We start from the raw sequence: 25,840 nt of genomic DNA on the forward strand, positions 1-25,840 counted from the left end.
TGCTCTGGTGGTCTTTCCAGCCTTTGCAAAAGTCACTGAAAGCCTGAGCAGAGCCTTGGCTTGCAAGTTTTTGGGCCCAGGAGGCTTAGTTCTTTAAAGGGATGAGGAATTATCTAAACAGTAGATACTTTTCTACCTTCATTTCCACATATTCACATATTCGAAAATATTTTGAAATATGTTTCTTTACTTATGCATGAAAACTCATGGGTCCACTTTGCAGTGGGAAAGACTGGGGAGCAGAGGCGCCGGCTGACTGGCCTGTCGGGGACGGTCGTGTCAACAGCAATCTCACGGCAGAGCCGGCAGTGGAATAATGCGCAGTTCCCAGCCCTGTTGTGCCTCAGCCTCCTTCTCATGAATGTGCAGCGTTTCCCAGTTAGCGTTAAGGACGCTGGGGCACGTATATGGGATTTATCACGCCTCAAAAATAGCTTTCAGGGCTAAGTAAGCAGATTCCTCCCTGTTTAGAAAGCAGCCTGGGCTGCCGGTGCTTGCGCGTGTGCATGTGTTTCCGTAAAGGGCATATCCATATGCTAACCTCAAAAGCCAGAGTGTCTTTTAGCCAGCAGTCTTCCCCAGTTGTGACTGACGGCTTGACAGCACTCTGGAGAGTGGAACTCATTCATGCTCACTGTTTACTTTGTTTAGCCAGGATTATATTTTATCGAGCCGCAAAAAAAAAAAAAAAAAAAAAAAAATCCCATTTTAATTGTCGTTTTAATTTCTTCCTAGCAGTGCCGTCCCCAGAAGGGGTGACCTTCATGCAGATACATGCCTGCCCTAGAAATGGATGGAAACGAGATAGCTCTAGGGGTGTGAAATGGCCTTCATAGCAATCTTTCATGAATACATTGCTGGTTTTAATCCAATTTATTCAGCAAGTGATAGGGAATACAAACTGGTCCGTGGCTGTTTGGTAGCCTTGCAGCACTGCCTAGGTGATGGGTACTACCTTTCTAGCGGTGTTCCGGGGCCTTCCCATTGTCTGCTCCAGCTCAGGTGTAGTGGCCAGATTACCCCATGGAAACGGGCTTTATCTAACTTTGATTTACGATGTGTCCAGAGCAATTCCAGGAGCGATGCACGATGTGAGAACGCTGCTCGGTGCTCCCCTTTACCCTGGAAAAAAATAAGAGGAGGAAGGGATCTGCTTACAGTATTCTGAGCCCAGGAAACTGCCTACCATGTGTAGGTCCGAAAGCTCTTTGAAAATAGCTGCAGATTAAGTCCCAGGATGGGTCGTTCTGGTCCAGGTGAGAGAGCCAGAGCGAGCGTGGCAGGGACATGCCCAGCAGGGCTGCGGAGCATGGTGGTGGCAGGACCATAACCAGGACCTGCTGCCCCCTGCTCGTCTGTCCTACCTTTAAGGGTCTTAGCTGACCCTGAATGAGGCAGAGTAAGTGAGAGCGCAGCGAGGTTTAACCAAAAACCTCTCCTCGCTTCCTGCAGGCAAGCGTTGGGTCCAGCGCCTGGCGGGTGTCAGCTGTGGCCATTGCTACAGCCTGGGCAAAAGCAGACTTCAGTCTCATTCATCCCACCCAGCCTTTGATCTTACCGGACCCGTTCATCTCCCCCGCTTGTAGCATCTCCTCTCTTACCCCTGGGCTCCCTGGCACGAGGAGCAGAGTCCCTTGGTGCAGCCCCTGTGGCTCAGTAGCCCCAGCTTGCCTAGCCTTAGCAGCCCGTGCGTGCTCCGGTAGCCCAGATGACAGGTTGCGAGCAGACACCTGTGTGCCAGAGCAGGCAGGGTTTAGGGGACCCCTCTCTCCCCACGTTCCCCTTCCCAGGGAGGAGGTGGAGGCAGCCCAGGAGGTCCTGGCAAGCGCCTGTTGTTGCTAGGGATAGCCAGTCCTTATCAGGCTTAATTGGGGTTGACAAGAGGGAGTCCAGGGTGCAATCCGCATTGAAAAGTAGGTACTGATGCTGATACAAACAGAAATCAGGCTAGTTAATAATTAAGCTGCAGCTTGGCAGCATTCACCTTGACAGACTTGACCTTCCAAATTAAAAACCTGTCTCTCCCTCCCCCTCCCCGGCCCCTTGTGTTTTATTTATCACAGTCCTTGGTAGTATTCTTTTCAGCCTACTGCACCGGGGTGATGTGTGACGCACCACACCGATGCCCTGTCCCTGCTTCCTGGAGGAGCCCTCCAAGACCCCCGTCCCTACATCGGGTCCCTCAAGGAGGTGGGGGGGCCTGTGGCTACCATACCCTGCGTGGGAGCATGCCCCACGCTTGCTGCAGAGACGGTGGGAATGTGCTCTGCCATTGGGATGTTGCGAGGGTTTAGTCCCTCTCAGCCATTGGGTCTGTACACACGGGGCTCAACTCAGTCCGCAGCATCCCATCGGAACAGACAGACCCCGCAGGCCTGGAGCAGATTCAGGTTGGGGTCTGGTGTTTGGCAGAGGTTGGCACGGATTCCTGCTGCAGGGCACTCAGGTGTCCTAGACAGTAGGTGGGGAGAAGTGGCGGATTCATGTAGGCGCTTTGTATTGCTCTTTGGAGGTGCTTAGCTCTCCCCCGTAACTGTAGGGCGAGTATAGGTTGGGGCCAGAGACGTGTCAGCTGGGATCCTAAGCCTCGTCCTTCCTGCCACAACGGGCACTGCCTTAACTTCAGAGGACAATCTGCAGCCTGGTGTTTGGCACCTATGGGTCACTCGCACGAGTGCGTTGGGCAAGGTCCAGCACAATATTGGCATATGGCAATCTATGTTTGTCTCCGACGTTAGGACAGAGGCTCCGTGAAAATAAGACGGCAGGTTAAATGTTCTCAGATGCACCTTTGAAGTTTGTTAGATTTCTGTGCTTTGCTTGCCTGTTGCACATTCACACATGTGCCTGCTTTTTAATGAGGCGTGAAGGAATTACCTCCTTTTTTCATTATCTGCAAGCTTCCTCTATTAACATTTCTGCAAGGTACCCATTTGGAGATGCTGCCTGTGCCTGTTCTCCTGCGGTTTGCTTGCAGCTGACATTGAAAGACTTAGCCTGGGAGTGGTGTTCAGTCAGCTGCCCCCATAGGACATCCTTGACGTGCCTTCTTGGGCAACCGTGTTTCTTCTCTCTGCGCCCCGGTTCTCTGTATTCACCGCAGAGGAGCTGCATGGTGACAGCAGGGCCTCCATTATTCATGTCTCGGTGGACATGCTGTCAGCAGGCTGCAGGTCTCCATCGATGGCCAGCTTGTCACTTCACCACGAGTGGCCTACCTAGGGCTTGAAGGTGCCTCTGGTGGCACCTCTTCCGCTGACAAGGTGCCCTGTGAAACAGCACAAGTCCCACAGCCCTTCAGTGCTGTGGTAAGTACCAGCACCTTCGCTTCGGTGGAGTGTCTGGTCCTACGCTCACATTGCATCCAGCCCCCGGGCTTAGAGCTATCTGTCTGCTCCTGGACATGGACGTGACACTTGATTTACTCTTAAGAGCTGCTTGGCAAGTGATTGCCATGCTCATCAAATCAGTAGGTGATCTGCAAGTGACTTGCAGAGACAACAAAGCCACCTGCTAGCAGCCAAAGGTCCTGTCTCTGGCCGTGGACACGGGCGTTCCCGTGCAGCCTGACCGACAGCCTTGGGCCTGGCGCACCATCAGAAGAGATGCAGGAGGTCTTCCTCCTCCTCAGAGGGTTTCAGGTCTTGCACTCTCCTGCCTGGCACGGGTACATAAACCAGCCTGAGCAAGATGCAAAGTTCTGGGATAAAGTCGTGTTGGATACTGCTCCCTGTGGGGAGGGGAAGGCGTTCTGCACTGCGTGGGCTTATGGACCTGCTTGCAGCTCAGCCTTGCCCAGACAGCTGATTTCTGCATGAGGCTCTGTGGTGTCTTACCACGCTTTTGTCAAATCAGTTAAAGTGGAGACTGAGGCTTGGTTGCATGTTTTCTCCTGGGGTTGTCAAGCCAAGGAAATTCTGCCCGATATTCCCCATTTTCGGGGTGGCTCCTCGGATTCCAGGCATTTGCTTTCCGCGCTGTGCAGCTGCAGCTGCTGAGCGAGAGCCCGAGGGACCATGCCGCCAGCTGCGACCACGGCTTTTCTCATGTAGTTACTTCCCACCGAAGGCTGTAGTGAGCCAGGCTGTCACCGAGTCCGGGCTTTGCAGCCCTGCTGGGATGGCTGCTGGGCTTTTGCCCGGCTCAGTACTGTCAGCACACGTCAGCATGCACGGGGCTTATCTGCCAGGCTGGGCCTTGCAGAGCTGAGGGTGCCTCCTCCCCTGTGCTTCAGGTTACGGTGGAGCTCAGATAGGAGATGCCGATGTACGTGGTACGGCAACTGATGCATTTTCAATGATGGATACAGCTTGACATCCTCATACACTTCCAGGTAGAAGCAGAGAATGGACTTTCATGGTCTCTGTCTCGGAAAAAGAGACATATGTTTCATCTAACTTCCAGCTCAAGTGAATATAAGTAACTTGAATCTTGTTCTTGATGATTATCAGTTCATGTCTCCCAAGTGTAGCACGAGGCAGAACATCTTGTCCAGGTTCATCTCCATCTCTGTTTCTGCACTTCTCCAGCTCAGCTGTCCCCTCCCCTCTGCTTGCTTGGCCTTTCCCTGCAGTTGCCCCTTACCCCTCTGGCGTCCTGCATTGCCCGGCAGCATTGGCTGTCTTCTCCAGGTGCTGTGCTCCCCTCTCTCGCTATTTGTAAACTTGTGGGGATTCCCAAATCCAGAGTAGAGTGTCTTTGAGCTAGGCAGTGATGGTTTTGATGTACGTCATTGGTTTCAAATGATGGATGTAGTTATTTCTGCTTCTGTGACGGGTTATAATAATGTCGCCTGCCACAGGAGTTATTATATATTTTAGAAACTCTGCAGGTCTTGCATGGCTTACAGTCTTTGCAATCAATCCAGGTGGGTTGATGACGAGAAGCCAGGGTGTCTAACTAGACTTCATGGAGAGTTGATAATTTCTGTGTGATTTTTAGTGTGAAGTGTGAGATCTGCTGGAGCCCACATGGGATTGATCACATGTGAGGCATTACCTGGGCTGTTTGTAAACGCTACAGGAAACCTTGGGTAACATCTGGCCCACTGCTTAGCTAAAACAAGATGCTCTGTGTTTGTGATACCCCTCCCAAGCCCTGCAGAGCTTCAGCTCCTAATCTGGGCCCCGTGCTGCAGCTCATATGCCCTGACTGGTCAGGCACGGGAAGGCCAGGGGAAAACCAGCTTCTTTCCTGAGATGTGAAGGCTTTTCAGAGAGCCCATCGGCACACTTGAGTGTGTGACTGGGAGAGGAGACTGGGGACAGTGCCAGGGCACCCTTCCTGCTGGTTGGGGTGCTCCTTCCCATCTGGGCAACCAGAACCTCCCCGGGTTCCTCGCTGGGTTTGCTGGGGCATCAGCAAGGTGAACCTGACGCACGGGCGTCTCAGCATGCTGCTGACCTGGCGTCCCGGTTTAGTTTCCTCCAGCAGAAACTAAACATCCAGTAATATAAAAGAAAAAAAACACTTGGCTCCTGACTTATTTCGTGCTGTTCATTTTTCCAAACGTGAGGAACATGTACCTGTGTGCATGTGTGTCTGTCTAAGCGTTAGATCAAGCGCTGAGTGGCACAGGGTGCCAACAGTGATTTTCTAATCAAAAGGGAATAAAAAGATCCCGTCTCTTGTTCCTTCAAACCAGGACATGTGCCAGGGCATTAAAGCTGTCTGAAAGGACGCTCATGCCAAATGGCAGAATGAATCGGTACCTCAGTCTCACCAAGGAAGTGGCTGATGCAGGGATGATGGGAGGGCATGTCATACAAGAGCACCAATGCAGGCCGAAGAAACATTTTGGCTTTTTTTTTTTTTTTTTCTAAATTAAAACCATGTTTTGTATGTTCTCGGTGACTAAATGATATTCAGAAACTTTGGCCCTTTGTTTTTGTGGTCCAGCACCCCACCACTCCCCCCGGTTGCTGTGTGAGCTTAGCAAGCAGCGAAAGGCTGCAGAAGCCCACGCTCAGGCCCTGCAGACAAGACCCTGTGGTGTCCAGGGCTGGTGTCTACAGCTTGGTGTTGACCTTGCTTTCACAGAGGTGGCTGAGCGAAAGCTGACGGTTGAAGAGGAGGAAGCCAAGAGGATTGCAGAGATGGGCAAACCAATACTCGGCGAGCATCCCAAACTAGAAGTCATCATTGAGGAGTCCTATGAGTTCAAGGTCAGTAGTTGTCCCAGGGATCCTCCAGGAGGGGAAAACCGTGTGGCACTGAAGAGCAACCATGGAGAGCAGGACCAAGGAGGCAGGGGATGGCCGCATGTGCAGGGAAAGGGCTGCTGGAAGAGGCAAAGGAGTATGCAGTGCAATAAGGTGTGGGGGAAGCCTACAAGAAATGCCAGGGGATGTAGTTGCTGGTAGGCAGAGGTGGGAGGAAGACAAGGGAGCCCAGAGCCCTGCTGGAAGCAGACAAAGCCAGTGGGCAGGAGAGGGCAGGAGCAAAGCTGTCTCTAGTGAGGCAGGGTTGAAGGAAGAAGGAACCTTGTCTGAAGTAAGGGGTGGCAAACAAGCAGGATCTGGTGAGGTTTTAGTCAGCCTACCCAGGGAGAAGGTGGGCCCAACTGCAGTCATGGCTTTGTCTGGCTGATAGGAGAGTGCTTGTTGCACCTCCACAGTTTGGGAAGGGTCTGTGAGACCACAGTGCACTGCAAGATCAGCCTTGCCCACTAACAGCCGGTTTAATTGCTCTGCATCTTTATTCCCACGACAGAGTACTGTGGACAAGCTGATTAAGAAGACGAACCTGGCTTTGGTTGTAGGAACACATTCCTGGAGGGACCAGTTCATGGAGGCCATTACCGTCAGCGCAGGTGAGGGGGTCATCAGAAAACCCACACCAGCTTCGGTAGGGTTCATGTGGCCTGGGATGAGATCTGTCTGGGCTCAGGAAACGGCATCTGCCTGGTCAGTGATGCTCAGCTGTTGCATGCATGGTGGCCATCAGCAAAGCCAGTCCAAAGAGCTCCTCTGCTCCACATATACCAGGCTTTTGCAGATGCATTAGATGGGAGTCCAGGAGATCCATATTTTGGCGTGGAGCCAACCAGCAGGCCAGTTTTCAAAGACTTTATGTCCACTGGCAGTGCTCCTGCTGCTTCAGTGGTCTGATGACCAGCATACAGGCAGCAAAATCCCATCCATGCCATCCTGGCTGGGCTGCTGGCTCCTGGTGTGCCCAGTGCTCTCCTCTTCAGGTAGCTCCTGCTGCTGGAAGATGTCCTGTCTGCCACGGCCAGTAGAGTCTCTGGGAATAGGGAGAGTTACCACATTTGGACAGCAGATGTTGCCCCAGAAGACAGCAGCTGGTGGAGGGAAAGGCCCAGAGACCTGCCAGCTGTTGCCTGGGGAGCCTGAGAGAGTTCACCGCTTCCAGGGCCAGGTAGCTGTGGGGCAGGCATTTTAGGCATGTCCATGCCATTAATGACACTCGGGCACCTTTCTGAACCTTTCCTTGATGGTTTGGCATCTTTCCCAAAGGGTGTTTTTCCACCCAGCTGTAGTACAGGCAGCAGGCAGGCAGGCAGGCAGGTGGTTGAGCGGGAGCTGTCACTAGTGGCCACAAGGGCTTCTTCTGACATGGAAGGTGAGAGGCGGGGTATTCAGTTTTTTTCATTCTAGCAACTAAGAGAAACTGCTTCTGTGGAAACAATACTTCCATCCTTGGAGCAAACAAGCCTGCTTTCTCATCCTTTAATTTAATTCCATCGTCCTGTATCCTCACAAAGACCAGCAGTGCTTCCAGCCTTGGGGCTGACCTGGCCCACCACACTAACTGTTCCAAGGGGCTGCAGTACTGCTGCTGATACCCTCACACAGATGAGAAATTTCTTGCTGGGGTGCTGCTGGTGACCAGCCCATGCCCTGGTGCAGGAGGACCAAGAGTTTCCCAATTCTATCACATTCTGCTATTTTACCCCCCAAAACATCACTTGCCTGTGTGACTTCGTGGTGCCCCTCAACAGTCATCTCCACAGGCTGACTACATACTATGTGACTGCCTGCAGATGGGAAGCGGGACGGGGATGGGGTTGCCCCTCTGTGGGTACCACGTACCGCTCTGCCACTCACCAGCCCCGCAGGCTCTGGGGTGTCCCAGGGGGCACTCCTCCTGCCAAGCCTCACCCATCACTGAAGGACCTGGTGTGCCCTGAGCCCACTGTCATGGCCGGCACCATGCCACCTTGTCCTAGGAGAGTAGCAGCCCTGGAGCCCAGGGGCGGGGGGCCAAGCATGGGCTGCGGCCCACCCTAGTAATCTTGACCTGCCCCATCACGAGTGTTGGACCTCTCCTTCCACATTGTTTGCAGCGGGTGACGAGGACGAGGATGAGTCCGGCGAGGAACGCCTGCCGTCCTGCTTTGACTATGTGATGCACTTCCTGACCGTCTTCTGGAAGGTGCTGTTTGCCTGTGTGCCCCCCACCGAGTACTGCAATGGCTGGGCCTGCTTCGTTGTCTCCATCCTCATCATTGGCATGCTCACAGCTGTCATCGGTGACCTTGCCTCCCACTTTGGCTGCACCATTGGCCTCAAGGACTCGGTGACCGCCGTCGTCTTTGTCGCCTTCGGCACTTCTGTACCAGGTGGGACGGCTGTGGGGAGGGGATTGGGTGGGAGGAAAGTCCTCCAGTGGCTCTCCTGGTCCCAGGGAAGTTTTTCTGTCATGGGATGGGGTTCAGGCTGGGAAGGGGCTCCAGAAAACCCTGTCCCCAGGCAAGGTCTGCACCCCACTTAGTGGCAACATGGTGTCCCTGGACACGGGAAGGGAGGGTGTGCACCAGTAGAGGTCCCTGTCCCAACCCGGCCAGTGTCATACCTGAACCTCCCTTGTGCCCCAGACATGAAGGGTTGCCCATTTCTCCTGTTGGACCCCCAGTGATTTCTCTTTCCTCCTTCCTCAACCCCAGACACTTTCGCCAGCAAAGCTGCGGCCATCCAGGACGTGTACGCTGATGCCTCCATCAGCAATGTCACGGGCAGCAACGCCGTCAACGTCTTCCTAGGCATTGGGCTGGCGTGGTCGGTGGCAGCGATCTACTGGGCATCGCAGGGGCAGGAGTTCCAGGTGTCAGCAGGCACCCTGGCCTTCTCCGTCACCCTCTTCACCATCTTCGCCTTCATCTGCATCAGCGTCCTCCTCTACCGCCGGCGGCCTCACCTTGGAGGGGAGCTGGGTGGCCCCCGGGGGTGCAAAGTGGCCACAACATTGCTCTTCGTCAGCCTCTGGCTGCTGTACATCCTCTTCGCCACGCTGGAGGCCTATTGCTACATCAAGGGGTTTTAGGCGGTGGAGGGACGGTGCCACCGGGGGGGAGGGACCCCCCCTCCTCCGTTACCTCACCGGACGCCAGTCCTGGAAGCACGGTTTCACCAGAAGGGATGGGTCTCCATCGGGGGCCACCACTGCCCAGACGGTTGGACAGCTGGGCACCAAGAAAGGCAAAACCATCACAGAGGGAAAAAAACAAACAAACAAAACCAACCCAAAATGATACAAAAAAAAAAAAAAAAGCAACAATGGCAAGTGTTGAAACAAAACAAAACAAAACACAATAAACCCAGCCACTGACCCCATTCAATGAGATTAAGAAGTTTCAGCCATCTCCAAAGGCCACCTCTCCTGCAGGGGCTTGTCTCTTTTCCTCCTGAGCACCCTTCCACTGTAAGGAGGTGTTTTCTTATTTTTACTGGTTGGGAGTTGCAGAAGTCTGATCAGGAATCTGATTTTTTTTCCTTTTTTTTTTTTTTTTTGTTTGCTTGTTGCTTTTTGTGTTGGGGGGGCACGCTGCTTGGTTGTTTTTTTGTTTTTTTCTTTTTCTTTTTTACTACTAAAACACAAAAATGATAAAAATCTACTCTAAAGCTTCAAGCTGCCATCAGTGCTGGAGTTAAAACGTGTATTTTTTGAAGCCACAAAAGACTGTGACACAGTCGAAGAACTTTTTCACTATTACCCGTTTCCTCCCTCACCGCCTTCCATTTCTTTCTTTTTTAAGAACATCACAAGACTGATATATTTTTAATACAAACACAGACACACAGACACACGTACATTCAGTGACAAAGGCTGGAGCATGTAGCATCTCAATCACCTGCCTGGGCTAAGAAAAAAAGGAGGAAAAAAACAAAAAAACAACCCCCAAACCCCAACCCTCTAATATAATACGTATCATGTATATTTTGACTATGGCATTTCTCTTTGTATAATTAACTTCGAGCTTGTGGTACTGCAGGGAGAGAAAACTATGTTAATTTACAACTGATAAAGAAATAAATGGCTACCCAGGAATAGCCTGCCCTTGGGGGAGCAAGGGGGCCAGGGAAAGTGGTGCCGGCTCCTTGGGATGGAGGTGGTGGTGGCGGTGGGTTTGCTGCGTGGGCCTCCTGCTCGGAGGTGGAAATGAATTTAGGAAAGCCCGGATAGCGTGCCCGTTTGTTGCCAGCGCCATCCCACCCCGAGCCGTGGCGTGGCTGCCCCTTTCACTCCTTTGGTACCCCCGTTTTCACGGCACCTGCATCTTGCTGGTGGTCTTCAGGCCATTGAAAGGTACAGGCTTAAAAACTGCCACCCACGTCAGGACTCCTGTAGCATCTCGAGTACTTTTCAGGAAGACCAGACAGACAAAAAGGCATCCTTTTCATTTGAAGTGCATTTCTTTTTAAGGAAAACAAAACAAAACAAAAACCCACCATGAGAGTATGTCATGAATTACATCAATGGCTGCAAATTGAAATGTTGGGTTGGTATAAAAATAAATAAAAACTATACCTATATCTATATAAACAGTGCTATCTAGAACCATATTTCTTAATGGAGAGCCCTGGAAGAGGATGTTAAAACTTTACTCCATGTAAAGTGTTTTCACGATGAAGATATAAGTTATTCTATCAAGAAAGAGGTGCTGTAAAAGGAAGCATTTTCTTCATAAAGTTCCCTGTAATAAGCCAAACCTTGGGAGGTAGTGCGTAAAAGAGGGGCTGCCAAAAGGTACGTCTCTGCCTGCTGCAGTGCCTTCTGCTGCCCCCGGGGGCAGGGAGGAGGTGGCTGCAGGTTAGGAAAAAAGCAATGGGAACAAGGTCGCCACGGACAAAACAGAGGTGTAACATTATAGCCAGTGACTAGATGAGAGTGGTGATGGTCCTTAACACACAGATGAAGTCTTTATTTTCATACAAAATGTTTATCAAGATATCTATATCTCTATATAAATGTGTATACACATAAGACAGGGAAGAAGGATCCTTCTCAGAGGAGCAGCAGGAGCTTTGCCGGTGGGAGCCCACCGTGGGTGAAAGCCCAACGGTTTAAAGCCAAGAAGCATCCGTCCTCCTGCCTCCGCACCCTCCCTTTGCCATGCCTTTGGGAAAGGGCCTGAAAAAGAGGCAAGAAACCCCGGGGCCAGGCTCCCACCGAGCTTGCCGGTCCTTATGGCCACCGGCTGTGCCAAAAGCCACCAAGAGCAGCTGCTGCCACCGCTGGCCACCATCGCTGCTGCCCACCAGTGTCACCCACACGGATGACACTGAAAGAGAAATTACAAAAGCCCCTCAGATGCTCTCTGGAGGGTGGGGGGGAGGGGGGGTGTTAAAGTGCAGCTCTCAAGGGGAAGGTTTGTTATCAACCATTGCTGTTTTTAATTTGGACATATGAAGTCTGTTGAGCTCTTATTTTACCCGTGGCAGCTCACCCACCCCGGGTGAAGCCCAGCCTGGGGAGCTACCGTGCTGTTCTTCTGTTGCTTGTGCTGTACCCACCACGTGCTTTTCATCCGCTTCCTTCTTCGGCTGACCTCGGGGAGGGGGCGCGGGAGGAGGACTGGCTGCCAGGGGTGCCAACCGCATGGGGACCTTAGTGCCCTCCATGCACCAGGGCGATCTGCGCCAGGCCGCCAACACCCGTGGAGTGCTTCTTTCTTTTATTTTCATTTTTTACTTCATTAAAAAAATATGCAAGCTGGAAAAAAAAAAAAGCAAGTTTGGTGCCTTTGGGGGTTTTATTTATTTATTTATTTCTCTTTTGCTAAGGCTTTTATGTTTTATTTTGGGTCTAGCTATCTGCTTGCTCCTCTTTTCCTTTGGGCGGGTGTCTGGACTTGGTGGCACTGTCTTTGGCTGGTTTGCCCCTGCCCACACCAGCCCTCTGGTTCGGTACTGCTGGGGGGACCCCGCAGCGCTTGCCCCTGGCTGGATGGCGGAGAGGAGGTTTTGCTGGTGGTTTTGTTGTCACTGCTCCTTCCCCGCTGTTTCTGCCGCCAGCTTCCCGTGGCAGCCTACAGTGACAGCCGCTGGCCTCCCTCGGCAGCCATCGTGCTCTGGGCAGCACAGGCCTTCCTTTCAGCCCCCCTCTCCCCTCCATCCCCGCTCCTCGCCGAGGCCCCGTTGCTGCTCCTGTTGAGGGTAAATAACGTGCCCCGACATCAGGAGGGAAAAGCAGAGGTCATCACAGAATCACAGAAGTGTCAGGGTTGGAAGGGACCTCTGGAGATCATCTAGTCCAACCCCCCTGCCAGAGCAGGGTCACCTACAGCTGGTTACACAGGACGGCGTCCAGGCGGGTTTTGAACGTCTCCAGAGTGGGAGACTCCACCACCTCTCTGGGCAGCCTGTGCCAGTGCTCTGCCACCCTCAAAGTAAAGAAGTTCCTCCTCATGTTAAGATGGAACTTCCTAAGTTCAAGTTTGTGCCCGTTACCTCTTGTCCTGAAGATCAAAGGAGCTCCTTTGTCCCTGGAGACTTCCACAGCGCGGGGACATAGTCTAGGGGCCACGCATGGTGTGGGGCCAGCGGTACCCACTGGCTGCCTTCCCACTCCACTGCCACGGGGGCCACCCCCAGCACCCCACGGGTTTTGCCATCCAGGTGATGCTGCACTGTGTGGATGCCAGTCAAAAATCAGCCTTTGGGTAAAAAACAGTTTTGCAAAAAGGCATCACTCACCTGTCCCACTCAAGCTGGGTGGGAATCGTGCCCCGTGTTCAGCCAGTACCATGCCACCTCCTCTCCCAGCATCTCCACTGACTGCCTTTTTCTGCTTTTGTTTGGAACCCTGGCCCCCAAAATCCCCTTTACAGTGAGCCTTGTGCAAGAACCATCCCCACACGTCTTTCTGCAGCAAAGGTGCAGCCCATAAGCCTGGGGAGACCCAGGGTGGGAGGACCCCCAGCTGGGCTGTAGGAAAGGTGGAGGTGCTGCACATCGCTCCCTCAGGGCAGCCAGAGCTCAGCAAAGCCCACCAGCCCGGCCACAAAAAGTCCACTGCCCCACTGGGTTCTGCACGCTCCCATCTCCCCGCAGGTCTGTGGGGGACACTTCCCTGGCCCATGCCCTGTCAGCCGATTCATGCCCTCCATGAACCGGCAGCGCCTGCGGCAAGCTCCCGGCCCTGGGGACACACACTTGCTCTGGCAAAGGACCCATTGCCTTTGACTTCAGTGAGGGGTCTGGGGAGGGGGGGGGAGGGGAGTTGGGAGTGGGGGAGGCAGGGGGGTGTGACCCTTTTGGGGCTGGCTCACTGCCATAGCTGCGCAGAAGCATCCCGGTCCCCGCGAGCACTGAGGCTTAGGTCCAGGACCGAAGGGCGCCGTCCCAGAGCGAGCTGGGCTGAGAGACAGGAGTACGTGGGCATCAGGAACCATCTGCAGCACGGTACAGTGAGAATGAAGTGTTTGCTAGAGCCAGCAAGCAAAGGTTTTAAGGCAGGGAGGAGGCAATTGCAGCTCTCAGAATGGGCTTTGTCGCCTTTTTGGCCATTACTGTGTTGCTGGTGCGATCAGGGCTTTTCTGGACAAGCACAAATTAAACACGGAAATATTCTGTGATGCTCATTTCCTCTGATTCCACAGCTGGGGCTGCTGGACCGGTTTGTAAGCCTCTTGTCCCTGGTACGGGAGGACCCCACCACCACCCTCCACCCCAAAGCAGCAACACAGCCTCACCTCACAGCTCCATTTGCAAGGAGAAGCCCCCATCAACTGCATGTGCCACCTCAGACTCCAGCCACCCTGGCCCACTGCTGCGGTGGAATGATGCCTACCTGCACATCTCCACCAGCACAGCACTTTGCTTTGGGAAAGCATTTTGGAGGACACCCGGGACTATTGTACCTGGACACTGTTGAGATAAAGGGTTGGTAATGAAACCTTTGAGGAACGACCATCATCCAGTTCTTGATAGCACAATAGGACAGACATAGATAGTAACAGAAGGGTATCCAGGAGATCTGGTCATGCTTGAACATGCCACCATTCAAAGCCAGGAAATTTCAGCCCATCCTCAGTTGCACGTTGGTGTTAGCTGACAGCAGGTTGTTCCTCATATCATTCACCTGGAATTGCTTTTTCTTTCATGGGGAAAAAAAAACAGACAAAAGCTTTTTTGGGTTAATTCTGCCAGGGAGTGATCACAGCCCTGACCTTGGTGTAGGAGCCAGCCTGCAGGAATGGGAGCAGCAGTTGCCGAGCCCTGGCCAGCCCTGGCCACAAGCTGAAAAGCGCTTGTCACCAAGAATAACCTTTGGAGTATTGTATGAGAAAAAAAATGTTTTTAATGACCGTTGTCATCTGTGTGCATGTGCCAGCGGCAGCCAGCTTGTTAATAACGGAGCTGTGCGTGCCAGTGCCGCTTAGCGCCCAGCAGAGAAGATAGGGGTCCCAACTCACCTCCATAGGGGAAAGGGATTAAGGACCTCACAGAATCACAGAAAGGTCAGGGTTGGAAGGGACCTCTGGAGATCATCTAGTCCAACTCCCCTGCCAGAGCAGGGTCACCTATAGCAGGTTGCACAGGACAGCATCCAGGCGGGTTTTGAATGTCTCCAGAGTGGGAGACTCCACCACCTCTCTGGGCAGCCTGTGCCAGTGCTCTGCCACCCTCAAAGCAAAGAAGTCCTTCCTCATGTTTAGATGGAACTTCCTAAGCTCAAGTTCGTGCCTGTTACCTCTTGTTCTATCACTGGGCACCACTGAATAAAGACTGTTCCCATCCCCCTGGCACTCTCCCTTTAAGTATTTATAAGCATTGATAAGATCCCCCCTTCAGTCTTCTTTTCTCCAGGCTAAAAAGACCCAAATCCCTCAGCCTTTCCTCATAGGAGAGATATTCTAATCCCCTAATCATCTTTGTAGCCCTCTGCTGGACCCTCTCCAGCAGATCCCTGTCTTTCTTGAACTGGGGAGCCCAGAACTGGACACAGTACTCCAGGTGCGGCCTCACCAGGGCAGAGTGGAGGGGGAGGATAACCTCCCTCAACCCGCTGGCCACACTCTTCTTGATGCACCCCAGGATGCCATTGGCCTTCTTGGCCACCAGGGCACATTGCTGCCTCATGGTCATCCTGTTGTCCACCAGGAGTCCCAGGTCCTTTTCCACAGAGCTGCTCTCCAGGAGGTCAGCCCCCAACCTGTACTGACACACGGGGTTATTCCTCCCCGGATGCAGTACCCTTGTTGAACTTCATACCTCCCTGTATTTAAATGAGTTATTTAAAATATTTAGATAATTAACACCAAGAATAGACGTACCAGCCCCCTACACATATGCACCTGCCTTCGCCCAGGGGAACTTGTGCTTTGCCTGGCAGCATGCGGTGGTGGAGAGAGAACAGCACCCGAGGCTCACTGGACACCCCAGTAGGCAGCTGGGGTGGGTCGCTCACACTTGCCTCCACTGCCAGCAGCAGAAACCCTCGGCCCCTCTCCACTTTGAGCTCTTCCCCACACTTGGCCTCAGGTGGTTATTTATCTTAGACGTGGAGCCGGCAGGTGTGACGTGAGGTTGATGAGCTCATCAGATGTTCCTACTGCACCTAAATGTGAGCATTCACCGATGTCCCAGGCAGTACCGCTGCTATTGCCACATATGTGGCAAGCTGAGTGGGAGCTGTGGCTAAAGGAAAAATCATGATCTACCTACTGCTCATCGCTGGGCATGCACTCAGAAATTGGCCCAGTTTGAAGAATGCAATAAAAAATAACAGAGGTCTAGGAAGAAGTTTGAAATTGGTATGAAATCTAGGTGAATTGAAGAAATAAATCATCTGAGCAAGATTCTTTTTTTTTTTTTTTTGAGGGGTGTAAGATGTAAAGTTATAAATACCTTTTCAGGAAGATGTCTCTGTTGTCTCAGAAAATAAGCTGCCACAGAAACACTGCTCCCATTTTGTGAGAATTATTTGCATACAACTTGGGTGCATGGAAAAGATGTAGCAGGGAAAAAAAATATCTCAACACAAAAACTTCAACAGTGCTCTCAGACGGTCCCCTGGCTACCTCCTTGGCACTAGGGCATACTGCACAGAGAGCCTTCATGCCTCCATCAACACCATGGTTGTCCCAAAAGCTCTTTAAAAAGCTATCAAAAGAGATTTGATTCCTTCCTCTTCTTCAGTAGCATCTTGGGTAGAAAAATAACAGCAAACCCAAATGTGGGGTTTTTTTGGGAAAACAACTGATTACTGACCTTGTCGCAAGAGCATTTTGTATGTGGTAAAGCCCTTCAGGTCCTTCACTTTCTCGTCTTCCAGCTTCTGAGCAGTCGTTCCTGCTGGATTGCTGCCTGCTGGGTCTCGCTTTGTGTTTGCGCATTCCCACCGGCTGCCTCACGGCAGGTCATCGCCTGCTTCTCTGCTGAAACTCATCCTGTTGACTCGGACTATTTCTGCAATTTATCAAGAATTCCACTCCTACCCTTCATAGGTGCTCACAGCCCCTCCCAGTTGGATATCACTGCGAAATTTTAGAGTCAAGTCATTTTCTAAAGCTGCTAATGAAAATCCTCAATAGAGCTGGACCCTGGACAGCCACTGCAGAGATTTCCCCAGAAAGCTCTCTGACTTTGACACTGAGCTCAATGTATTGTGAGCCTAAATAGGTTGCGTTTCCTCAGCTCGCTTACGAGAATGTCTTCTGGGACAGTGCCAGAAGCCTTACCAAAGTCAAGACGTATCACATCTAGTGCTGAACCCCCTAGCCATGAGGCCAGTTATCCTGTCAAAGAACAGAATAAAATTAGTTTGATACGATTTGTCCTCAGCTAAACATCAACAAATCAATTCCAGAGTTGTTTGGGTTTTTTACAAATTTATAAATCTGTCTAGAGAATACTTGGTCAGTGGTGCTCTCTTTTAAGTTTTCACAGAGGGATATTAGGACATCAGGTCTATAATTCCCTATGCTTTTCTTCATCTTTAGTTAGGCGATGTTGCCATGCCATCCCTAAGTCCCCTGGAATCTCACATGTAGTCTACAATGCTCCAACACCAATCCCACGTACCGTATTTTTCCTTTTTGTGCTTCAGTATGTTGAAGAGCTCTTGATCCCCTTTATTGGTGTCTACTTCATTTCCCTTGCAGCAGGATAGTAGTTTCTTACTGGGACTTTGAACCCAAGTCTTTTATCAGTTCTCAGATCTGTATTATCCTTTAGGGCATCTCTTCACAGAGCCTGCCCACCAGTTTTCTGGATTCATTGATATTTAGTATTTTATTTTTTGGAGTCAGAGCACTTTAACTCATTTTACAAAGGTCTGGTATTCAACTGCATTTTGAGGAGAAAAAGCTTGCAGTAAACATCTGAACACTCGAAACAATCATAACAGCTCAAGAGATGCAAAAATTTATGTTGATGTTGGGCTGCAGATGAACAGATCCAACTTCAGCCACCTTCATATAGCTTTGCCTGTTACAACCTGCCAGCTCGTAGTGAGAACATCCAAGTTGCTTCAGAAATAGCTCCATCTCTTCAGCCAAATGCTGCGTCAACTCTTTTCTGACATGGTGAAGTCAGCAGGGATTACTTGAGTGGTCCCAGCCAAAATCATGACTGAGGGAGATAGAAATGGTACTTGGTGCTATGCAAAGCCAGAGCCGTCCCATATAATGGACATTCAGACTCTGCAGTTTTATTGCTTGAAGCACAGCACTGAGATGCTACAGAAGAACTCATTTCGTCAAACTGAGGATGAAGGTCACGCACCGTTCTGAGTCCTTCATTGACATATCAAAAAGCAACGAATTAAGGATCTGTTTTGTACTGGGACTGAATTTGTCTATTTTAGTAAGGTAAGCTGAATTCATCTGCTCTCCAGACTACAAAATCTTACTCTGAGGAGCTACTCTGAGCTCCAAACTAGGGCCACCTAGCTGTGAATTGCATGCAGGCGAGCTGGGCCTGCTATTTCTGCTGGCACCAGAGAGGAGGCAAGGTGTGGAAACCTCAACTTCCAGGAGCCACAACCTTCTACCTCCCTCATGGCCCATCATGCAGCCCTCTTGCAGTGCAGTGGAGGTCTAGCTCAGGCAGGGAGCAGAAAGCCTTCCACCGCCACGGCCTTCTCCTCCAGGGGATGGCGACTGGCTAAGTACGCAGCGAGGCCATGGCTCCTCTGCCTGGGCTGAGAGCCAGAAGATCTTCAGCTGAGTCCCAGTGTGCTGAAAGAATAACATAACGTGGAATAAATGTTCATTTGCACTTTTGCGGGAGGTGGGGATATAGGTTTGTGCTACAACATGTAGCACAGAGCTGGTGGTGCTTGCTGAACAAAAGCTGGACACCTTCTGGTGTGCACAGGCAAGGCACTTTTGAAAAACAAAAGCAGCTATTATTACAATCAGTAAGCAGGCCTTTGGATACAGAGTGGCAGAAAGCATCACTGCTTCGCAAAGCAGCCAGCCTCAGGCTTTCTCACAAACACTCTGTGGACAACACTTGCTGTTATACGCCCAGTTCCTGAGGTGGTAGTCTTTTTAACCCACTTTGTTCTCAAGGTGTTTTCCAAAACTAAGGAGGGCCACTTCTGCAGATCCCTAGTCCAATTTAATACCAGCTATTGGAGGGTTGCCAAGTTGTTTTGCCTGAAATGGCTCACGAGGGCTGGCTGCTGCGAAGTCAGAAGGCCAGCATTCTGCATGTGGATTTTGTTAAGTTATGTCAAAGATAAGGGGAAAAAGAGGTGGGGGAGGAGGAAAAGTCTTCTGGCAATATCACTGTTGGAAGCAGCGGCAGAAACAAGCTCTTCGTAGTTCTTTTGACTTGCTTATAGAATGACTGCACCGCCAGAGAAGGGTGAAGGCCTCTCAGAGCACCTTATGTTGACCCCCGAAACAGGAACGGTGGCCAAAGAATTGCCTTTTTTATTTTTTAAATATTCTTTTCCTATTTTTAATTAAGTCTTGCAGAACTCCAGAGAGGACAATTACTGCTTCTCCCTTAGCCCCCCACAACTTGTTACCTTGGTAATACGAGGAAATTAGCTTGGCTTGCCAGTTTATTCTTGACAAATCCACACTGGCTGTCACTCACCCCTGCATTTTCCCCTTTCATCACTGAACTTGCATCTCAAGACAACAGTCCTAGCAGACCCCTCTCTGCCCATCTACAAACAAGTCAGTATGTGACTACTATACAAGCAGAAAACCTCCCTTTGGGACTGTAACTGCCTCCCCTTTGATGTGCAATAAATGAGCTGGCTCCTAATTAATTGCAAGAGATTTACATGTGATCAAGTGAAATGACATAGACAGTGATGAGAGAACTAGTGATATCTGCTTGATGGGAATGTTGTGTGGCATCCTCTCTCATGGACCTGGTGCTGTAGCCTCTGATGAATACCACCTCCCTGTAGCCTAGGAAATAGCATCTTTTACAACAGCAGCAGCTTCCCAGCATAGCTTGGTATTTGTCATCCCTGAGGATTAAAAGGTTTTGGACAACACCTAGAAGATAGTATTTCAGGCTCCCATGTTACAAGGTCTGACCAGCAAAAGTAGAGTACAAAGGGTCCCAAGGTGAGTGGGGATGAGGAGATGTGAGGTGCAGTGCCTGTCTTCTATCCCTGGTTGAGGAAGACTGTGCTAGGAGATCCCACTTAGATGTGGATCCCACTTTCTGCGGTCACTTTTACTCTCCTGCTGAAGCTTCACAGCCTTTTGAAGGGGCCTGAGGCAGATTCGGGCAGCTGTCAAACCACAGAGAAGCACTCTGGGGCATGTTTCAATTCAACCTGGAGGCTTAAACACAGCAGAAAAGCATCCAAGGACCTCAGATCCCAACCAAAGACTGACACATGACTCGGAGCAGGAAAGTCCCCTTCTCTCTCCTATGGCACCGCGTATGTAACAGAACATTATGTGAAACAAGACAAGTTCTGGAAATCAGGATTCAACAAGAAACCACCACAAGACGCCGGAACAAAAATTATCTATTTTATTACAAAATCAAAATCAAACAGATACCTTTCAGTCTAACAAACAATGCCACGGGCAGAAATGTGCTGGGGCAGGGTAAGTTCAATAAAAACTCAGGCCATGGAAAGTGGTGCCTTCACACGGATGAATCCCACCATAATCCAGTTCCCTCCAATACACTACGTCCTTGGAGGATCAGCAAAAAAGGAAAGATCTTTGCTTCCGGCAGGAAGAGCAGATGACTTGCACTGTAGAGCCCTGGTTCTCTTCTCTGTCCCAGCTGTTTTCAGCTGTCATTCAAAGCAGAGCTGGAGAGCCCAAGAGGACTTGAAGGATGAGGAGAGACATGCCCAGGGTCGGCTTCCAGGCACAACACTGACACTCCCCATGCCCCAGCGTCAGCAGGATGCTACTGATGCAAGGCAGAGCAGAACACGCTTACCACCACCAGATAAGGACAGGTTTGGCCTGGCAGCCAGGTGGACTGGCCAGTTATCTATCAATAAAAGCAACATGGGAAGAGGGGAGTTGAGGCACTGCTCTCTTCTTATGAGTACAGACTGTTTGGACAACTCATAGGATGAGTTATATATATTACATGAATCAGGACCAGTACTGTCTGCATTAGCTCCCAACACACAAACCCAGAACAAGTAACCCAACCCCTGCCCAGACATCACACAATCATGCTGGCTGGGTCTTGCATGCCGATGTACAAGCATTGCCAAAAGCTGCTCGAAGGTGTGTGCACACCCAGCAAGCCAGGATGCTGGGACTTGGACTTCTCCCATGAAAGTAAAGGGGGAAGCAATATAATGCTTGGATCCCAAGCCATCCATAAAGTCAACTCTAGCATAGCAACATGAATACCCACCAATACTAACATCAACAGCCACCTCCTTTGGCTTCCTTGAAGAACTGATCCAATTTCAGTTGCAAACTACATGTGAATGCAGGCCTTTTAGAGGGGAAGGACACAAGGACGAGAAAAAGGAGGTCTGCAGAAGGATTTATGTGACAGGCAGCAATACTGGGTGGCTGGTTTGCTGCCATTTCCAGAAGAAAAGCAGCAGTGACTTTCAGCAGCTCTGCACTCTGCCTGCAGTCTTGTGGGGCATTGCCTGGCCCCAGTGGCTGGCTGACAGAACTCCTATAGGCATCCAAGTGGCTGCTTTTGCTGGACGCAACTATACATTAAAAGACAAAAAAAAAAAAAACCAAAACCAAAAAACAAAACAACCACCAACCAAGCAGCCAGAGCTTTTTAATTCCTAAACCTAGCATATTGAAAAAGGAGAAATTTTTTATTTTTTTTATACAGTTGGGGTCATTCTTTACTCCTACAAAAGCATTACTGAGTGACAGGGACATTTTTAACTATAGACTAAACCAAATCATTTCAACACACAAAAGATATGTACTGGGCATTTAAAAAGAGAAAATTCAATCAAGAAGATGGGAGCTTGCAGGCCAGTAAAGCACATACATTGTATGTGAGGAACCATGAAGATCCAGCAGCAGCAGGATCTGCTCCTGTTAGAGTTCTTCTTTATATTATGGTGGTGTGATGTATACTTCAGAGATTACCAGAGGTGTTTTTAACCACGTCAAATACTTTAATCAGCTCCAATCTACTTTCCAGAGGAAGAGTTATTATTACTATTAAAAAGATTTTTTTTATGGAAAGATTGTGGGGGTTTTTAACTTTCCATCTTGGCAACAAGGCACTAACTTACTACAACAGGACACTCCTGCTGTGATGTGGTTATCTCAAGGTATTGTCATGATGATGTGTCACAGGCTGAAGATGCTGTATTGCAAGATCTTTTACCAAAGCAACAAAGCCTCAGGGGATAAGCCTGGTCTCTACAGTAACACGATGGTGTTACAAGCAATTGTTGGTGCAATCTCCTATTAGCATGGCATGTCATCATCCCAACTACAGGTTCTTGGTCCAGAGACGAGTGGCACAAGGATCACCAGGTCTGACGTGGGAGGCTGCTCAGAACATTTCCTATGAACAGGCAAGTGCTGCCAGTGGTTGGAAACGCACAAAGCAGAACACTGTGTCCCACCACTCTGTGCCCAAACCAAGGATTGCTGACATGGGTGTCCCTGTCCTACCGCTGACTTTACAATCGTATCCGAGATTAAGTAAGAAACAACTCTGGAAAAACTGCTGGTAGTTGAAACAGCCCCTGTGGCCTCCAAGAGACCCGGCTCCTCAATCCAAGCCTTCACTATTATTGTAGTGTGACACTGGAGTGTGATAACACAGGAGGAACTGATTAACAGTAAATCGGGTGAAGTGGATCCTCTAAGCCAGGCAGGCACACCGCTGTGCAAGGGAGAAGCCTGGGATTCATAGCCATCAAAGACAGGAACAGTCATTGCAGGTAGTCCTTTACCGGTGAGCATGGCACAAGCTGTAGAGTTGAAACATGAGTAAACCAGACTCTTGGGAACCAGCAGCAGGATCGTGTCTTTCTGCGCTGACAAATAGGTTCTTTGCTCTTCAGCAAAGCAACAGGCAGGCTGATGCTGCTTTTAGCAGGCTTCTCAATATTTTTATTGTTGTACAACATACAGATGAACACTTTGTCAGAGAGGAAGACGTGTGACTTCACTCTGCTGACTCTACTAGGCCTACAGCTCCCACATCCTTCCTACAGCGTTAAGATTCCCGAGGCACGGCACATCTTTGCTAAGCATGTCTTCTGAGCCTGGATAGTAATGCATTTGCAATTCATTTCTGCCCAACTTGCAACAGGTGCAGAAACTACTTTTGCATGTCCTTAATAAAACCCTTTTCTATCCCTACTTTAAGCAGCTTTGCAGTGCACCAATACTTAGGCAAAATCTGTGCTCTCTCAAAAGCCCAATTGCTTGTGGGGCTTTTACAATTGCACAGGGCTTTACAGTAAGAAAGAAGGGGTTCAGCTGCTCCCAAGAAGCATTTGGTATCTGGGGCACAGTGTGCACATCTGAAAGCACAAGTCATGCTGATATACTTGCTCCTTTGTGCATGAGGATGTTAAGGTTTGCAACTGAATGATGGTTTGGTGGCAGAAATGAATGCGTTACCGTAATTCATTAAATGCAAAGTGTCCCTTTAACCCTAACAGCCTTCAAAAGCAAAGGGAGGAACAGAACAGTGACTCCAACCCCTGTACAAGACAACTGTACAATTTACATATATATTTATATACAGTATATAAAATTCTCTTTCTCTGAGTCCCAGTGAACTCAATTTTACGTCATCAGTAGCTGTTCCAATTTTAAAAAGTCATGATCCTGCTTCCCCCCACTCTCTAAAGTATTAGATAATGGCATTGAAAAGCAATTAAAAACAAACCCAAACCAATTATTAAAAAGTGCAAATGTTCTGGGTGTCACTTTTGCTACGTTGGATGTTGCTGATGCTGCATGCTTGCTCACAAGCAGCAAGGTGTCCGTCCGTCCGTCGCTGGATCTTTCTTTCCTTTGGGTTGGCTCCTGCCTTCCCTTCCTTCTGCTGCTACACCAGGCGACCTACTGAAAAGGTGGGGTGGGCAAGAAGAAAAGAAAACAAAACAGAAGCAGGGAAAGTGAGGAAAAAAGGCAAATTAAAACCAAAAAGGCACCTGACTGATAAAGATACAGTACAGCCTCTGCTGCAGCCATGGCCCCAGAAGACTGAGATCCTGGAGTAAGCTGTGAGGCTGAAAACCACCAGAGGCTAATGAGACAGCCTTGCTGAAAAAAAGTGTTGAATGAGTCACACCGAGCCCTAGGGACTGACACATTTTTAAACATAAACCACCACCTTCCTCTCCCTCCTCCTCCATGGAAACAGGCACTCAGTCTGGGCAAACAACTGGTCCAACATCTCTCCCTCTGCTCTTTCACCTGCCACAGCTGATGCAGAAGCCCATGGCTGCCAGGCTACCCTGCCACCATCTCCCCCATAAGCTGCAGCCAGCTGCCTCCTCCCCTAGCAGGCAAGCAGGCCTCAAAGGAGGCAGGTGTGTAGGGCGAGGGCAAAGCCACCTCTCCCCACCTCTGCAACAGCACAATGCAGTGGTCTCCCTGCTCAATGGTTCTTGAAGACCTGCCTGCACCAGGCACTCTGAAGCCTACCAAGCTACTGAATCTGTGGTGGGGATACAGCGTACTTGGAGCTGGGGGTCCCAGGACCCTGCTGAGCTATTAGTGTCCCAGCAGACGGTGCAAGGGTGCTTCTTAACAAGACAGATGGATGCACACACCCCTACACTTGTTTCTTCAGAAAGCTTTTGTTAAGCCCCTCAAAGGTTCTTAAAGAATCAAAGCTCTTACAGGATCAGAGAAAGACGTCTGTCAATTAATTACAGGTGAAAACATGCTGAAGAGAAGGCAGAAGCATGGATCAGGTTTTCAGAAAGGAGACAGGTTACCAGACAGGCCTCAGTGGGATGGGGACTAATCGACATGCCCTGCCACAGGGGGTGAAACAGGGGGTGAATACTGTCAAATGCAAAATTACCCCAGACAGTCAAAATTGACTGGACAGCTCTGCAAAAGGTGCTCACAGTGCTCAATTACCAGCTCATAAAAAAAGCATATTGACTTCAATGTCTATACATGCAATGCAGCGCATGAGTGGGGAGCGGGGATGACCTGTCCTACACCAAGAACTCTGAATGACTAGGAAAGAGGATGAAGCCACAGTACACACTTTTTTAATGCCTGTGCTCAGCTTTTAGCAGCAGACAATAATCAAATACATGCTCAGAACGCAGGATGCACCAGGAAACATCACTACGTCACTGTATAAAGCTTTGCTGATCTTTATCTTCAATTATCTGATTGGCTCACCTCATCAGGACCAGATAAGGTACCCAGAAAGGTAAGGAGGATAGCAAGAGGTATGGGAAGACTTCTGTCATTAATAAAATATGTAGCCTAGGTCTTTTCAACACAGAAAGGAGTCTAACCAGACATATGTCAGAGAGCTATGGAACAAGTGGCAGGAGAAAGAGAGGCAGGGGAAAACTGCTGACTGTTTCTCACAATCCAAAATGAGAAGCACCCAATGAAACCATGAGGCAGCAGGACTAAAAGCAAAACAAATGAAAGTTGTTCTTCATGCCCAATGAAAGGGTGCAATTTACTGCCACAAAATACAGAGGAGAGCAGACCTTCACTAGGACAGAAGAGTCTTCACAGGAACTTGTCCATGGAGTAGTATAATGTAAACACAACAAATCACCTAAATCATTGCTTCCTAGAAGCAAGGAGAATAGGGTAGGAGAGTGTTCATCCCATAGCTGCTGTACCCTATTCTAATTCCTTAGCAAGGTACTGTCTGCCCCAGCTGAAGACACAGTGCTGGACTTCAGATGATGCAGCTGAGCTGCATGTTATTATATTCACATGTCTAATGAATAACTGTGGTTTCAAGCTGCTTCTATGTTGATATTTGTGAACGTAGGAGAGCAGGGGAGAATGAATTTTGGGATGCATGGTTATCAGAGGAAAAAAGAAAACATTTTGACAAGATACTCACTGAAAGGGTTAAGGCCTTGTCTTTTTCCATTGGGGAAACTGCTCAGGCTACCTGTAAAATCCAAGAACCATGTTAAAGGCAATAAAAGCCGTGGCATGACAAAGGTGCCTCCCCACTGTCTGCTGCCGGAG

General features: G+C 49.9%; 2 protein-coding genes across 2 annotated transcripts in view; one reads left to right on the top strand and one right to left on the bottom strand.

Moving 5' to 3' along the window:
• Positions 1 to 9,774, top strand: part of SLC8A3 (solute carrier family 8 member A3) — a 119,122-nt gene extending 109,348 nt beyond the window's left edge. The window contains exons 5-8 of the mRNA XM_082485352.1: positions 6,040 to 6,164; positions 6,712 to 6,811; positions 8,309 to 8,584; positions 8,909 to 9,774. Coding sequence (XP_082341478.1) covers positions 6,040 to 6,164; positions 6,712 to 6,811; positions 8,309 to 8,584; positions 8,909 to 9,285 — 878 coding nt within the window. The 3' untranslated portion in view covers positions 9,286 to 9,774. The remainder of the gene's footprint in view (positions 1 to 6,039; positions 6,165 to 6,711; positions 6,812 to 8,308; positions 8,585 to 8,908) is intronic.
• A 13,846-nt stretch (positions 9,775 to 23,620) lies between these two features.
• SMOC1 (SPARC related modular calcium binding 1) overlaps positions 23,621 to 25,840 on the bottom strand; it is a gene marked incomplete at its 5' end in the record, with an annotated part of 130,009 nt that continues 127,789 nt past the window's right edge. Inside the window, one exon of the mRNA XM_082485732.1 lies at positions 23,621 to 23,716. Coding sequence (XP_082341858.1) covers positions 23,700 to 23,716 — 17 coding nt within the window. The 3' untranslated portion in view covers positions 23,621 to 23,699. The remainder of the gene's footprint in view (positions 23,717 to 25,840) is intronic.

Source organism: Vanellus vanellus (genome assembly GCF_965231255.1).
Source record: "Vanellus vanellus genome assembly, chromosome: 6".
Classification (NCBI taxonomy): Eukaryota; Metazoa; Chordata; class Aves; order Charadriiformes; family Charadriidae; genus Vanellus; species Vanellus vanellus.